This window comes from Pituophis catenifer, unplaced genomic scaffold (assembly GCF_029215685.1).
Source record: "Pituophis catenifer annectens isolate HBS135680 unplaced genomic scaffold, rPitCat1.0.hap2 SCAF_15, whole genome shotgun sequence".
NCBI classification, from domain to species: domain Eukaryota; kingdom Metazoa; phylum Chordata; class Lepidosauria; order Squamata; family Colubridae; genus Pituophis; species Pituophis catenifer.
The window spans coordinates 7,133,392-7,151,184 of NW_027256895.1; the positions used below are offsets into that span (position 1 = coordinate 7,133,392).

At 40.3% G+C, this 17,793-nt stretch overlaps 1 protein-coding gene across 1 annotated transcript; it reads left to right on the top strand.

Annotated features, from left to right (window-relative positions):
* The first annotated feature begins 1,818 nt into the window (after positions 1-1,818).
* LOC139324848 (vomeronasal type-2 receptor 26-like) lies at positions 1,819-13,400 on the top strand. Its single transcript, XM_070954599.1, has 5 exons — positions 1,819-1,850; positions 3,545-3,836; positions 8,942-9,169; positions 10,616-10,742; positions 12,499-13,400. The coding sequence occupies exons 1-5, from the start codon at positions 1,819-1,821 to the stop codon at positions 13,398-13,400; spliced, it is 1,581 nt and encodes a 526-aa protein (XP_070810700.1).
* Positions 13,401-17,793: the final 4,393 nt, after the last annotated feature.

Genomic DNA, 17,793 nt, shown 5'->3' on the forward strand with positions numbered 1-17,793 from the left:
AAAGGCAAACATTTTGGCAGAGCAAGGGGTGACAAGATAGCAGTGTTCCAATATCTAAGGGGCTGCTACAAAGAAGCTGGGCATCATTCAGCACCTGAAGGCAGGAGAGGATACAATGAATGGAAACTAATCAAGGAGAGGACCAAGCTAGAACTAAGGAGTGATTTCCTGACAGTTAGAATGACTGATCAATAGAATAACTCATCTCCAGAAATTGTGTTGCTCCAACACTGGAGGTTTTTAAGGAGAGTTTGGACAACCATTTGTCTATCAGGGTTTTCTGCTTGAGCAGAGGTTTCACTTTTTCAGCCCATTTTGGGGCTTTTATGTCCCATTTTCAAGGCTTTTTTTGGCCCTTTTTGGGGGGGAAATGGGCAGAAAAAAGCCCTGAAAACCGACCAAAAAAAAAAGGCCCCAAAATGGGGCATGCAGAGGCCAAAAAATGGCCAGCAGGTGGGCGGGGCTTCAGCAATATTCAGTCTATGAGACACAGAGACATTTTTGCCCCTTTTTTGGAGACAAAAAAGTGTGTCTTATAGTCCGAAAAATACGGTAATAGTTGTTATAAGGCCCAAGGTGAAGCCATATCGTGAGAAGCAGAAGGCTGAAAGTGGCATAGAAAAACTCCAGAGAAAGTGATGTACATGCAAAAAAGCACACTGAAATCATCTGACATGACAGGCAAGAGCAATGAGTCCCATTTAAGAGTTAATCAGAATAAAGAAAATGATTCCCGAGTTGATGTGTGTTAGAGAGTCGCTGGTATAGCAATAGCAAAGGCTATTATAGCTTATATGCCACTCCATAGTGTGTTACATTACTCTAAGGGTGGTTTGCAGTGTCAGCATTTTGCCCCCAACTATCTGAGCCTTCATTTTATCAGCCTTGGAAGGAGGGAAGGATGGGTCAATCTTGAGTCAACCAGGATCAAACTTCTGACTGTGGGCATAGTTAGACTGAAATTCTGCTTTCCTGAAGGGCTGTCCAAAGGATTTGTTGGAAACCCCTGTGCATGTACATAATCTCCTTTCCAACTCCTCTTGAAAGAAGGGGATAACTCACAGCCACTAGGTGGGTATGGCTGGGTGGTTGCAGTTGCATCAGCATAACTAGATGGGCATAGATGCGTGGCATAGCACACTTGCTAACTCAATATGCCACACTACCTTCCAAACTTGAAGGAAGAAAGAAAATACAATTATTAGCAAAAAAAAGTTATTTAGAATTCCAAACCCAGCATTCAAAGAATTATTCTCTGAATTATCTCTCTCCGGATTTAGTCAAATCAATTTTATTTCAGCCAACCTATTGTTCAACTATTTCTCAGGGGAAAATAAGTCTGAACATGTCTATTATGCCTCTGATATTCAAAACTGGGAGGAGGGACCTGATGTAAGTGGATTTCTGAAGAGTTAATTTTTCAAATCTCTTCCTTTTTAATCTACTGATATCCATCTGAAGTTAGAATGTTATCAGGCTCAACTGATACACATCAACTTGCATTTATCTCCTTTTTAAGTGGGAACCAATATATTTTTTCTCAAAAATGATAATGGTCCCAATCAGAGGCGGATTAAAATGGCAGTTGAAATGAACTAGACTGTACAGATGCTGAAAGCTGAGATTTTCTCTCAGACAATGAAACAATCTATGGTTTTGGCTCTGATTTTTAACTTAGTGGGAGATATAGCCAGTCTGAAATGTCCCCAGAGTGATCTTATCCCCATTCCTCATGAGTGGTACAAGCCAGCTGACCTCCTCATTGGTGGGATGATCTCTCAGTTTATGTATGCATTCAGTGAATATCTATTTGAGGAAATGCCTTCACAGGTCTCAGCTGACTTTTCTGAGTAAGTGTTTTTACCTATGGAGATTCTCAGAAATCCAGGTCATAGTTACTGTATTTTGAAGGTTTAATGTCTTTTCTTTCAAAAGACAACTGGATTGTTTGTTTGTTTGTTTTTTATTTGAAGAGGAAGAGGAAGAAGATGGAAGACTACCAGGGAAGGCTTTCAAAAAGAGACTGGACAACCATATGTCTGAAATGATATAGGGTCTCCCAAAGGTGCTTTTTCAAGAGGTACAGTAACTGGACTTTCTCTTCTTTCTTTGAAGATGAAAGCTTTGCTTCTCAGAGCTGAAGAAGCTTCTTTTGATGAGAAGTGAAACGTCTTTAAAGGAAAACCAGAAAATCCATTTGCCTCTTGAAAAAGTATTGTAAGGACAAGTATGACCCTGATGACTGAGAATCTCCACAGGCAGATATAGGATCTCCTACTCAAGCAGGAGGTTGGACTAGAAGACCTACGAGGTTCCTTCCAACTCTATTATTCTATCTTCTGAGACATTTTGCTTCTTATGCAAGAAGCTTCCTCAGTTATAATGCTATAAGTTATACAACAGTTATAATGTTATAGGTTACACATAATGTTCATTGGTTATCATTATAACTGATGCAGCATCTTTGAGAAGAATCTCAAAGGTACTTTTTCAAAAAGCAACTGGACAACTATATCAACTATGATCTGGATGACTGATAGTCTACACTGATACCTTGGAAAATGATGACACAAATAAAGAAACAGTCCAGTTGCCTTTTGCAAGAAAAAATGCAACTTTGAGAGAATATGTTTGTGTGTTTGTGTGTTTTGGTCACTAAACCTGCAAATATTAGCCAGACTGACAACAAAGGTGGAACTGAGGAACTTTGTCTGTGAGAGATAATGTTTCATAAACTATAATACCTTACTCAGTATTAGCCCTACTGTTAATGCATTGGTCCATCCTTATGGATAATTCTTTTTATTTTGAAACATTGGCGTAAGATTCTAGAGAAAGGTAAAGTGCTAGAAAACAAGAACAAAAATAGTCAGCCTCTATTTTTTATGATGTGACAAGTTACAATATCTAGCTTGCAAAATAAAATAAATAAATAAAGTGTGACTATATTAAAGATATACTTTTATGCTGCTATATTTTATAGCCAGTTGACTTGAGCTGTGGTTTTTCCATTCATTTATAATAATGCAAAAAACTTGATGTCAGTTACAATTTTCTATGCATATGGAACTTTCTATTCAACATTTCCTTGTCTTCTCATGAAAATTACAATTGTGCTTTTGTCCTTGCAGCCCCTGTGCTCCATCCCTTCTTCATTTTTTTCCCTTTAGTGGCTTCTATGCTAAACTTTTAAATTTATTGATCAATTGATTCAATATGTACAACAACCCCTCTTACCAAGTAACTCTGAATGATGAACAATGTTTTTTCTTTCTTTAAAAAAATACAATTACAATTAAAAATTCAATTAAAAATTAATATTTATTATAGTGTTGCATTTAATCTCTCCAGTTTTTTTTTTATTGCAAATCACATTTTAAAAAATAGGTGGACTTATGTAATTGAGTTTAGAAAAAATCATCAAGTAAAAGAGTGTTTTTGCAAACATGAATAGGATGCTGGCGAAGGACATTTTGTAGCTTTGTAAACATTGGAAGCTTGATTTCTGCACATGTTTGGAAAAAGAATGCCCTTCTATTTTCAGTATTGTTACAAAGTTCTACCAGCATGGCCTTGCTGTGGCCTTTGCTGTGAAGGAGATCAATGAGGATCCCCAGATCTTGCCTAATGTTACCCTTGGATTCCATATCTACGACAGCTACTATGATGCAAAGATGACTTATCGGACCACCTTGGACCTGCTCTTCAAATCAAGGAACTTTCTTCTCAACTACAAATGTACTAGACAGAAGAATCTGATAGCCATCATTGGAGGACTTGGTTCTGATACCTCTTTTTACATGGCAGATATCCTTGGTCTCTACAAGATTCCACAGGTAGGGATTTTGCATTATAAAACATGGAAATTATGTATTTTTTTCTCATGTTTAACTCCTGGTGATTCTAAAAAGAGGAAAGGATAATTGAAAGGCTAATTAACTGCATCCAATTATGGTCACCACACCATAAAAAAGATGTTGAGACTCTAGAAAAAGTGTAGAGAACAGCAACCAGGATGATTAGAGGACTGGAGACTAAAACGTAAGACGAATGGTTGCAGGAACTGGGCATGGCTAGTCTAGGGAAGAGAAAGACCAGGGGAGGCATGATAGTAGATTTCCAATATTTGAGGGGCTGCCACAGAGAGAAGGGGATCAGGCTATTTTCCAAAGCACCAGAAGGCCAGACTACTTTCTGACTGAGAACAATCCACCAATGGAACAGAATTGTTGTTATTATTATTATTATTACTATTATTATTATTCTTATTATTTTCATCAAGCATGTATTTTATGACAGATACAAGTGTAAACATAATTATAAATACATGAAAAGGATACTCTGTTTGGACAGAGACGGTAGGCACGCTGGTGTGCTTATGCATGCCCCTTACAGACCTCTTAGGAATGGGGTGAGGTCTACACTAGAGTCTAAGATTAAAGTTTTGGGGATTTGCGGAAGAAACCACAGAGTCAGGTAGTGCATTCCAGGCACTGACCACTCTGTTACTGAAGTCGTATTTTCTGCAGTCTAGTTTGGATCAGTTTACTATGAGTTTCTATCTATTGTGTGCTCTTGTATTGTTTTGGTTGAAGCTGAACTATTCATTGGCAGGTAGGACATTGTAGCAGATGTTTTTATGTACTATGCTTAGGTCAGACCGAAGACAGTGAAGTTCTAAGTTATCTAAGCCCAAAATTTGAGTCTGGTGGCATAAGGTACAGTATTTTGTTGTGAGTAGAGGAGTGGAGGACTCTTCTTGTGAAATATCTCTGGACTCATTCAATTGTATTAATGTCCAATATGTAGTGCGGGTTCCAGACATATGAGCTGTATTCAAGAATTGATCTGGCAAAAGTTTTGTATGCCCTAGTTTGCAGTTCAATATTACCAGAGATGAAGCTATGCAATATTAAGTTAATAACTCTTAATGCTTTTTTAGCAATGCTGTTACAGTGAGCTCTGGCACTTAGATCATCTGAGATGAGTACTCCAAAGTCTTTAACAAAGTGAGGTTCGTCTCTTAGGTCACTTCCGTCCAGTTTGTATTTTGTGTTCTGATTTTTTTTGCCAATGTGTTAAAAAGAGCATTGATTGAGATTTGGAGTTGCCAATTGTTTGACCATTCTGACACATAGTCAAGGTTTTATTGTAGAGTAGCAGCACTGTCAATGGTGTTGAATAGTTTTACATCATCCACAAAGAGAACACAGTTGCTTATAATATGATCACAAAGGTCATTTATATAAAGTATAAAGAGTGTGGGTCCTAAAACTCTGCCTTGGGGGACACCGCTCTTAAGAGGTGCAGGATTAGATAAGGGGTTCCCTAGTTTGACTACTTGCTGCCTGTTTGATAGGAATGCAGCTATTCCAGTTTATGCAGAAATCCGGAAATGCCATAAGATTTTAGTCTTAGAAGTAGCTTGTTGTGTACCACTGAATTGAAGGCTTTACAGAAGTCTATATAAATTGCATCTATTGATTTACCCTGGTCGAGTTTTGAAGTCCATATGTTTTTGCAGTGTAATAGTTGCAGATTGCAGGACAATTTTTTTTTCTAAAACAAAATTGTTTGTTAGAGAGTAGGTTGTTAGTCTCTAAGTAGATGGTAATGGATTGGTTTATGATTGTTGCCTTCGGAAATTGTGGGAGCTTCATCACTTGAGGCTTTCAAGAAGAGATTGGACTACCATTTATCAGAAATTGGACTAGATGACCTATGAAGTCCCTTCCAATTCTGTTAATTTGGCCAAAAAATATTTCTGGAAATGCATTATGCATTAATACTTTAGAAAATAATACTTGAGAATACTTCTCAAACTAATCCATGGTTTTCTATGCACTGATAAGTTATTTTAAAAAATGGTAGCAAAATCAGGCATACAGAGATGAAGCTGTCTGCTGGTTTTAAAAGTCATAATTATGTTTGTAACTCACCTATATATTATATTTGTAGCTCACCTATGGTGCACTGGTCCCTGGGAAGGTTGATTCCACTCTGGTCCCTTCACTGTATTCCATGGTCTCCAACGAAGCCCAACAATACTTGGGGATTCTTAAATTGCTTCAACATTTTGGATGGACCTGGATCGGGATCTTCACTCATGACAATGACGATGGACAGAAGTTTCTACAAACTCTGGAAGCTTTGCTTTTCCAGAATGGCATCTGCACAGCTTACAGACAAAAAATCCTACAGCGCATCCGTTTGGATAACTTTGAAGAAATGATGGAAATAACCTCATATAACAATGTAGCTTTAACTGATCACAAAACCAAGGTGTTCCTCCTCTATGGAGAATCAATAACGCTGGTCCAGCTGAGATTCATTCTATTCGTACAAGACCCCAGAAATAAATTAAAAGATTCATTTATGAAAGTATGGGTCATGACAAGTAGAATTGATTTCGTATTACCCTTCTTGCAAAGAAGTTGGGACCTGGATTTTTTTCAGGGTGCCCTTTCCTTTACATTTCACTCAAGAGAACTTCCAGGGTTCAATAAATTTCTTGAAGGCATAAAACCATTCAAGACCAAAAGTCAGGGCTTCCTGAAGGAGTTTTGGGAGCGAGCATTTGACTGTACTTTTCCAGATCCTGGTATGGAAATAGAGAAGAATGAAATGTGTACTGGCAAAGAGAGATTACAGGACCTCCCTGGGCCTCTCTTTGAGATGGGAACCACTGTACATAGCTACAGTATCTATAATGGTGTTTATGCAGCAGCACATGCTTTGAATGCCATGTTGTCCTCTCAGTCCCATCAGAGATCCTTCAGGAAGGTTCAAAATGCTGAACTTTTTGAGCTGCAACCTTGGCAGGTAATTGTAAAAACAACGGAACACTTTTATGTCTGTGTTCAGATTGTGTGTTTTTTTTTTTATCTTTAGCTATTTCCATGAGTTGCCCTTAACCACAGACCAGGGGTGAAATCCAGCAGGTTCTGACAGGTTCTGGTGAACCGGTAGTGGAAATTTTGAGTAGTTCAGAGAACTGGCAAATAACACTTCTGGCTGGTCCCAAGTGGGGTGGGAATGGAGATGTTGCAATATCCTTCCCCAATTGGTGGGGTGGGAATGGAGATTTTGCAGTATCCTTTCCCTGCCATGCCCACCAAGCCACACCCACAGAACCGGTAGTAAAAAAATATGGATTTAACCACTGCCACAGACGTACTATTTTGGCTACGCTATTACAGGCATGAGGTCATAATGACCGCTCTAACTGCTGGCTGTAGTCTAGGTAATAAATGCTACTATATTGTGACTAGTAGTTCTGGATCTATTGCTTCCAAAAGGTGCAGAAGACCATTTGAATTTGTTCTTGCCATATAAATTATTGCACAATGTAGATTGTATCTCCTGGTCATCAATTTCATCCGGAGCTTCATCATTGCTGATGTCAGAATCACGGTGGCAGTGGGTTTCTCACCGTCCACTACAAAATTTTTGTCACACTCCAATTCCACTTCACTCAGATCACCCTCTGCTTTTTCATCCCATGTTAGAACAGTTTCTTCAAAGTTTGGGTCTCCAAATCGCATTATTTTTGGTGGAAAATGTGGCCTTGACATTATAAAATAATATTTACATTAATAAAGATCTGCAGTGAAAATGACCGCAATTCAATTTCAAACGCAGGTACAGAAAACACCAAATAACCTACAAAAGCGCAAAGCTGCATACACTCTTATTGGCTATTCGCAACCGGAATGGTCCATTTCTAAAAAAAAATAGGGGTGTTCCAAACATTTTGGAAAACTGTTGCGGTCACTATGAACGCAGGTCTGTGGTGATGGGCTAGCTGAAAATGCAGTTTCTCATAGGCACTTGTGACTGCACGTGGCTTCCTGTATTTGGAGCCTGTAAATAATTATATCGTCTGCAAGGTGAAATAATAGGCTCATTTTCTATATCGCACCATTATTGTGATTGTGTTTCCTTGGATTTGAAACTTTATGTTCAAAGAAATGAGGATTTTTTTTTTTAAAGAAGAGACTGGACAGCCACTTGTCTGAAATGATGTAAGTCTGTGATGGTGAACCTGTGGCATGCGTGCCACAGGTGGCACATGGAGCCATGTTGCCTGCCACAACAGCATGCGCGTGCCAGCCAGCTGATTTTCGGGCCTTCTGGGCCCACCAGAAGTAGGGAAACAGGCTGTTTCCTGCCTCTGGAGGGCCTGCGGGAGGGAAGGCCTGTTTTTCTTTCTCACCTGGCTCCAGATCCTCTCTATGCATCTGGGAGGGCAAAAACAGCCTTCCCCAGAACAACTAGACACAAGGACAGTTTTTTCACGAATGCCATCACTCTGCTAAACAACCAATTCCCACAACACTGTCAAATTAACTACTACGACTGTATTACTGTTCTTCTTCTCCTCATCCTTACTAGTACTTCTCTTGCCACATATGACTATATCCATGTTACTTGTATCATTACAACTTGTATCATTTTTATTGTTTCCTAGTATGATTTGATTACTTATGAGTATCCTATGACTATCACTAAGTGTTGTATCTTATGATTCTTGACGAATATATTTTATTTTTTCTTTATGTACACTGAGAGCATATGCACCAAAGAAAAATTCCTTGGGTGTCCAATTGCACTTGGCCAATAAAGAATTCTATTCTATTCTATTCTATTCTATTCTGTTCTGTTCTGTTCTGTTCTGTTCTGTTCTGTTCTGTTCTGTTCTGTTCCGTTCCGTTCCGTTCCGTTCCGTTCCGTTCCATTCCATTCCATTCCAGGTAAGAGATAGAGAAGAATTTAGCCTGAGGCTCATTTGAAGCATATGCACCAAAGACCAATTAGGGAAGTAGAACTATGTCACCATAACTGCAAGCAGAAATGAAATCTAATGGATATTCATCCCTTTTGTCTTCTTTCTTCTAAATGTTGTAAGCTTTTGTTTTTTTCCCTCTTGGCTTTCCATTAGCTCCATTCCTACCTTCAAACAGTTTCTTTCAACAATTCTGCTGGTGTCACAGTGTCTTTCAATGAGCAAAAGGAAATGAGAGGTGGATTTGACATTGTGCAGATGGTCATTTTTCCAAACAGGTCCTTCGAGAGGGTGAAAATTGGATGGATCAATCCAAATGGCCCCCAAGAAGATGAATTTGTCATCAGTGACAATATGATTTTGTGGGATAGAGCTTTCAAACAGGTACTGTATGTATTCTTGTGGTTTCTTGAGAGAGCCCATGTTTTCGAGATGCATCACTAACATTGATTTCACATCACATCAAGTCTGGATTTAGCATATATAACATTGCCATGTTTGAAAGACCTCAAGCAAGTGTTCCTTCACTTCTCCATATCATTCCACTTGCTTCCTTGCCTCTACTTTCTCTTTCCCCCAGTTCCCAATTTTGGTTTCTCAATGGCTTTCACACATTATCCTAAATAATAGGACTGTTATTATCTTTACTACAAAACCTTGACAGTCAGACCAAAATAACATGAGGCTGAACATCAGTCACTCTTACTGCCTTTCTTGTGAAACGTCAATCTTTCTATTTTTATTAACATTGGCAGAATCCTATCTAAATCTGATTTTTACCTCAATTAAAGTACAAATGCAATATGTGATGCTTTGTTTATTTTATAGACTTGGGACCTAGATTTTTCCAAATATTACCATATGCAACCATTTTTTGAAAATATGATTTCTGTATACAGGTAGTCCTTTGACTTATGACCATATTTGGTACCAGATTTTCCACTGTTATGCAAAGCAGTTATTGAGTTGTGTGACTGACTTTACAACATTTTTCTCAAGGTTGTAAAGTGAATCACTACAGTTTGTGAGGCTAGACTGAAGCTGCCATACCTAAAGATGAAGCAGGCATGTAAAGTGGCTGGGTAGCCATGAATGTTGTCTAAAAGATTCCTTCAGGAGATAGATAAGGAGTTACTAAGGCTTTATGGAGATTCACAGTCATCCAGGATATGGTTGTCCCAAAGATGCTTTTTCAAAAGGCAAACTCTGAAGTTCCCTACCCAGTTCAAAGTCCAAAGTTCTTCCCCCCATCATACACAACCAACACATGCCTCAATCAGGTCTCTCTCTCCATTCTGTATGTGTCCTATCCATACCCCTCCAGGTCCTGGTGAGAGTGTCCTTGGTTCCCAGAAGAAAGAATGTTATTTTGGCTACACATTCACCTCAGTTATCTGTACTCCTCCCCTCTCTTTCCCACAGCTCAGTCCAGCCTCACTGTGGCAACCCTGAAGATGTTCCAAGATGGCTCCAGGGCTGATAGTTGTCTTATGAACAAGCACATTTGGGACAAATAATAAAGTCATTAAGGAAATAAAGGAAAAATATCACCTAAACTAGACAAAAGAAGTTCAGTTAGAGCAGATGGGAACACCCCCTCCCCAAATTCTCATAAATATGAACCGTTGTCAAGGATCTGGATTTTGATCACATGATCATAGGGATTCTGCAAAGGTTGTAAGTGTGAAAAACAGCCATAAATCACTTTTTTCAATCCAGTTGTAAACTTCGAATGGTCATTAAATGAACTGTTGTAAGTCAAGGACCACCTGTACATAGAGATACCTGAATGCATCTCTCTCATTCCAGTTTCTTTCCTGTTTATATTAGGTCTGTCCCCTTTCAGTGTGTAATGAACAATGCCATCCTGGAAAACAAAAGAAAAAGAAGGAAGGGGAAAAATTTTGTTGCTATGACTGTGTTCCTTGCCCTGAAGGGGAGATTTCAAGCAAAACAGGTACATTAACCATTGCTATAACAGTCTCTTGTTTCTCATCTAACAGCAGTAATGTAAGATGCTGCATCAGTTAGCTAACCAGAACTCTGAAACTGACATCTCTTGAACACATAGCCAGCATATTGTCAAGGAGTGCTGTGACTTTCTCACCAAAGTGGTACCTGTTTATCTGCTCACATTTGCATGCTTTCAAACTTCTAGGTTGGCAGAAGCTGTGGCAAGGACAGGAGCTCACCCCATCATATGGCACTCACTTCTCATCCAAGAAGCTAAAGAAGAGCTGAAGAAGCTTCTTGGATGAGAAGCAAAGCATCTTCAAAGAAAAACCAGAAAGTCCAGTTGCCTCTTGAAAAAGCACCTTTGGATCTTCTTCTACTTATGTGAAATCCAAAGCAGTCCATGTTACATTTGGTGGCTCTGAGTGAAGGTCATCCAACTGATTTTCTGTATAAGGTGGGAGTAGGACTCACAATTTTCACAATTGTTTCTTACTGAATGTCGTAATCATGAGGTCAAGTTGACACACACACTCAGAGAGAGAGACAGACAGACAGACAGACAGACAGACAGACAGACATGCGTACACCCCCCACACACATCCATCCATACACACACACACACACACACACACACACATATACAAGAGATGTGGTGGCTCAGTGGCTAAGACACTGAGCTTGTCGATCTGTTGTGGCCCGCAAATTGTTGCTGAACCTGATGACGAGGAGGCTGGTGTGGTGCTACACCAGCAGCCAGTGCAACCGGCGCTCGAGTTGGACAGTGAGGAGGCTGAAGAAGATGTGGTGCCAGAGGCAGGGATCCAGTCAGGGCCTTCAGAACCTCCAGAGGCTCCTTTAAGTACAGAGGATGAAAAGGAGAAGCCTCTTCTCAATGCACGGGCACAAAGAGCTGCCAAAAGGCAAGAGTGGTTCCTCAGGAGGATGTCTCCTTGAGAGTAATGCTTGGGGCTAATTGGCCACTCCCTTAGCATATTTAAGAAAGGACGCAGCTTGCAACAAGCTGCAGGAAACAACTTTAGTTCGCTAATCATTGTGTTTGGGATTTCTCTGCAACCTGGTTTCTGGGCTTTCTGCCAACTTCAGTAAGACTCTGACTATCTTATCTGTGGAATTCTGGCAGGCTGTTAAGAATGCTTATTAACAGCTGACATTTGCTAAAACTGTTATTAGAGTAAACTAAGTTCTGTTCAGAGTTTGTGTGTGCTGTGTTCTTTGGGATCCATAGCTGGGACAGAACATGATCAGAAAGTCACCAGTTTAGCGGTTCAAATACTTAGTGCCGCGTAACAGGGTGAGCTCCCGTTACTGGTCCCAACTTCAGCACTTCGAAAGCAGGTAAAAAATGGAAGTAGAAAAATAGGGACCACCTTTGGTGGGAAGGTAACAGTATTCTGTGCGCCTTTGGCATTTAGTCATGCTGGCCACATGACCATGGAGACGTCTTCGGACAGCACTGGCTCTTCGGCTTTGGAATGGAGATGAACACTGCCCCCTAGAGTCAGGAAGGACTAGCACATATGTGTGAGGGGAACCTTTACCTTACTATACACACACACACACACACACACACACACACATACACACACATATACACACATATATACACACACGTATAGATACATGTACACATAAACACGCAGGATGTTACAACAACTCTGCTTGGGAGACAAAGTGCTATACATAAATTGACCTGAATTCTTTCTTCCTTCTTTCCTTTCTGTCCATCTGTCTTAAAGATATGGAAAAATGCTTCAAATGTCCAGAAGACCAATACCCAACCAAAGGAAAAGATGACTGCATCCACAAAGTTGTAACATTCCTTTCTTACAAGGAACGTCTAGGGTTTTCTTTGGCCTCCGTTTCTATTTCATTATCGGTGATCACTGCTCTCATATTAGGAATATTTCTTAAGCACAGAGATACTCCTCTGGTCAAAGCCAACAACCGGGACCTCACCTACATTCTCCTTATCTCCCTCCACTTCTGCTTTGTGTGTCCTCTCCTGTTCATTGGTCAACCCAGTGAAATCACTTGCCTTCTCCGACAACCAACCTTTGGCATCATCTTCTCCGTGGCTGTTTCTTGCATCTTGGCCAAAACCTTCACTGTGGTTGTAGCCTTCATGGCTACCAGGCCAGACTCCAACATGAAGAAGTGGGTGGGAAAAAGGATGGCAACCTCCATTGTTTTTTTCTTCTCTCTCATCCAAGTTAGCCTTTGTGCCATCTGGCTAGGATCTTTTCCTCCATTCCCACAGTTGAACATGCATTCTGTGACCGAGGCCATCATCAATGAATGTAACGAAGGCTCTCTGGTCATGTTCTCCTGTGTCCTAGGCTACATGGGCTTCCTGGCTCTTGCCAGCTTCTTTGTGGCCTTCTGTGCTCGCAGATTACCGGACAGCTTCAATGAAGCCAAATTCATTACCTTTAGCATGCTGGTATTTTGCAGTGTTTGGGTGCTATTTGTTCCAACTTACCTGAGCTCCACAGGAAAAGCCTTATTGGCTGTGGAGATCTTCTCCATCTTAGCCTCTAGTGCTGGATTACTGGGCTGTATCTTTTTCCCTAAATGCTACATCATTCTTTTGAGACCTGAGATGAATACCAAGGATCAGCTAGTAAGAAGAAAGAACTGAAGAATTCAATTCCTTTACTTTCTGGTACAATGTTGATTAGTACATGTAAGATTTTAGGATCAAAAATTCATTGTAATATCATATATCTTTTCCCCTAAATGCTACATTCTGTTGAGATCTGAGCTGAATACCAAGGATCAGCTAATAAGAAGAAAGGATTAAAGTAATGTTGCCCAACATGAGGAAATTCCAGGTATATGAACTTCTGGAATAATCATTTATAGCAACGATAGTTGCAGAATTCTGGAATCTGTAGTGCACCCTTCTTGGAGTTGAAAAACACTGCATGAATGGATTTTCTTTTATTATCTGTTGTTACTACATTCAAATTGTCTGTATAAGATTTGGGGATTAAAACATTTATTGTCTGATCCATTATATTTGTGCAACTTCTCCAATACAGCCATACAAAGTTCTCACACTTCTCCTCCGAGCATTATATTGCAATGCTCAGAGGAAAGCATCTTGTATTGCAAATCAACAAGGAATCTGGAATCCTGTCCAGAAGAATGCCTAAGCTCTATAACTAAGTAGCTTATATAACATCCACAATATTATCTAGGACAGGAGTGTCAAACTCGATTTAATTGAGAGTCGCATCAGGGTTGTGTTTGAGGGCTGCATCAGGGGTGGGCATGGCCAGTTTGACGTCACTCCTGTCAGGGATGCCTTTAGTGGCCTAAGTGCTCTGCCTCCTGAACTCTGTTTCTGGCCGTGACAGCCTCCTGCAATGCTCTGCCAGGGAAAATGAAGCCCAGGAGGGCCCCACGCATGCTACCCCTTGTAATCTCCGTTTCTGGCTGCGACAGCCTCCTGCAATCCTCTGCCAGCAAAAAGGGAGCCCAGGAGGACCACATGCAGCCCTCACAAGTTGTGTTCCAATACTTGAGAGGCTGCCACAGAGAGGAGGGGGGTCAAGCTATTATTCCAAGGCACCTGATGGCCAGACAAGGAATAATGGATGGAAACTGATCAAGGAGAGATTCAACCTGGAAATAAGGAGGAATTTTCTGACAGTGAGAGCAATCCACCAACGGAACAGAAGTTGCCTTCGGAAGTTGTGGGAGCTTCATCAGTGGAAGCCTTCAAGAAGAGATTGGACTGCCATTTGTCAGAAATGGTGTAGGGCCTCCTGCTTGGGTGAGGGAGTTGGACTAGATAACCTAAAACTCTGTTCATCTGTTATCTGAAGTCACGGTAGCAATCCATTCCAGGGAAGGTGACAGTTGTTACGTTAATCAGAACTGGACAAAAAGACTTCCAAGTCATAGCTTCCACCTGAATTTTTAGCAGTAGTCATGAATTCAGGCAGAGACCCAGTGGTGAATTGCTACCGGTTTGCCCCCAGATCTGGTGAACCTGTAGTGGTGGTGGCGGGAGGGTCCGTCCACCCGCCCGGATGTTTTTGCGCATGCAATGTTTCTGCACCCACGAACAAACCGGTAGCGACCGAAATTGCAACCCACTACTGCAGAGACCCAAATCATGGACACCCTTCTTCTGAATGAAAAATAGAAGATTTGGTAATTTGTGTCTTCGCTCCTATCTACCAGAATTTGATTTCACAGCCGACCAATAGTAAACCATTAAAAAGACCCAATGGAATTCCACTTCTACCTATAATACATTTTACGTAATTCTGTCTGAACTCAAATTCTCCTTATTTTATTTATTTAGCGTATGGCAAATACATGGACTTATAGTTGTTTATCCATAGAGAGCTAGCAGTTCTACAAATATGTCCTCAATTCTTCAATGTAGTCTGGCTGTCACTTGTTGCTAGTCGCTTGGTTCACACTACCGTGTTATCCAGGGTGCACCATGAGGAGGCGAACTAGCATCACACCCCTCAAGAAGAGACTGGACTGCCATTTGTCAGAAATGGTATAGGGTCTCCTGCTTGGGTGGGGGGTTGGACTAGATGACCTACAAGGTCCCTTCCAACTCTGTTAAATTCTCCTATTGTCCATCAATGTGGTCATCCTAAACTTTCTTCTTTGACTTAACCCACAAAATAAATGCGATGATAATTATTTTATCTTTTGCTTTCTTGTTGCTGTGCTATACGATAGGGATTCCTTGTTACAGCTTTCATTGTCTTCCCTGCAATTACCCCAATCGTAATAATTGCTACTTCTCAATTGCAAACTCCAGCAGATTTCCCAAAGTTAAAAAAAAGAAAAAAGAAAAACAGCTTATGTGTAAGTTCAAACCTGCTTATACAACTCCTTTACTCCTGGTCGTTCAGAGTTGGGCTAGCCAGGGAGAAGATGCAAATGTGGCTGAGTTTTTTAATTTTATTTTCCCTTTCCATGCTATGACACTTCTCATTGTGGAATGTTGCTGGAACACTTTGCTGAAATCAAATTCAGTGATAAGGTTCTTGATGGGGATATGAGCACCTAATCTGCAGCTAGATGATGATATTAGAAGTCTTGTTTTTATTTTTACCTTATGTGGGAAACAATGTCAGTTCAAGAGACTGTTTTTCACCTGATCCTCTTCCTATTCCTCACGAATCCTATCAGCCAGGTGACTTCCTCATAGGTGGGATTACATCTCAAATGTGGTACTTTTTTCATGAACTTTCCTTCCAAAAACAACCTTCACAGGACCTGAGCTTCACATTTCCAATGTAAGAAACTCTTGGACCTGATTTTTAGAGCAACTCCATTCTCTTTTTCTGTGAAAGAAAAGAGTTGGTTGAGCAACTTTGCAAATCACAGGATTTGGTGATATGCAAAATGTAATGAATGTATGTAGGAGTGAATGAATGAATGAGATGCATGCATGAGATGGTTCAGAATGCATGAGATGGTTCAGAAGTTCATACTTGCAACGTCTAATGAATGAAAGGAAGTGGGGAAACGAGTGAAGGATTAACCTAAACATTCTCTGGTATTCTCTCCATCTACAGTAGTAGCCAAAATTGTGGGAATCTTTTGAGAAAAATGTATTTTTTAGGTTAGATGGTTAATAACACCATTTTTTGGGTGGGGGGGTGGCGGTTTCAAGATAATCATATTCCACTGCTGGAATGGCCTGGGAATAGCCCAGACGTTAAACCCATGGAGCCGACTAAAGAAACTTGGTAGTCAGAAGCGACCCAGCAATAAAACCCAGTTAATTGAAGGAATCATTCCATCTTGGTTTCACATGATAACAGCTGCAGAACTAAAAGGCTTGGTTCACTCCAGGGGGAAGACATTGTAAGGCTGTAATTCAGGCTAAAGGTGACCCAATGAAGTATTAACTGACATGGTGATAATTTTGGCACATCCCATTTTTTCTATGGTGATATTTTTTTGTTTATCTCATTTTTTTCTACATGTTTCCCTTTTCTTCTTTATACTGTAACTGCTATTCTAATATTCTATTCTAACTTGAACCCCCCTGTCTTCTTTGTGGCAGCCCCTCAAATACTGGAATGCTGCTCTCATGTCCCTCCTAGTCCTTCTTTTCTCCAAACTAGCCAAAACCAAATCCTGCAACCATTTCTTCACATATTTTTGTTTCCAGGTCTTTAATCATATTAGTTGCTCTTCTCTGGGACTTTTTCCAAAGTCTCAGCATCTTGTTTGTGATGTCAATGGCTACTGCCTGGGCTAGTCCATTCAATTTTCTTGGTGGCATTTTCTAAAGTGGTTTGTCCTTGCCTTCTTCTTCCTAGGATTGAGGGACAGTAACTGGTCCAAGGTCACCCATCCGACTTTGTGCTCCAGGCAGAGGTAGAACTCTTGGACTGCTGGTTTCTAAGCCTGATTCCTTAATCACTACACCAAACAGGCTCTCACCCTATCAGCTAACAGTATGTTACAATAGGTTAACAACCCCATTGTATGAGTTACCATATTTTTAGGAGTATAAGATGCACCGGAGTATAAGACGCATCTTATTTTTGGGGAGGAAAATAAGAAAAAAAGCTGATTGGTGGGTGGATCAGCCTACCGGAATGTTTGGAGGCTAACAGTATGTTACAATATGTTAACAACCCCATTGCATGAGTTACCATATTTTTAGGAGTATAAGATGCACCGGAGTATAAGACGCATCTTATTTTTGGGGAGGAAAATAAGAAAAAAAGCTGATTGGCGGGTGGATCAGCCTCCCGGAATGTTTGGAGGCTTTTTTTTTTTCTGAAGCTTCATTTCTGATGCTTTTTTCAGCCTCTGAAACCTCAGTTTGAGAAGCTGGGCAGGGCTACATTCAGAGTATAAGACGCACCCAGATTTTCACCCTCTTTTTTTGGGGGAAAGGTGCATCTTATACTCCAAAAAATATGATATATGTTAAAAGTTCCTCTTTTTGAGGATCTGATCCAATTCTTCCAAACAGAATTTTATTCTGTTCCTTCCCTTTGAATCATTCATGTTTCCTTCCATTTATTTTTGAT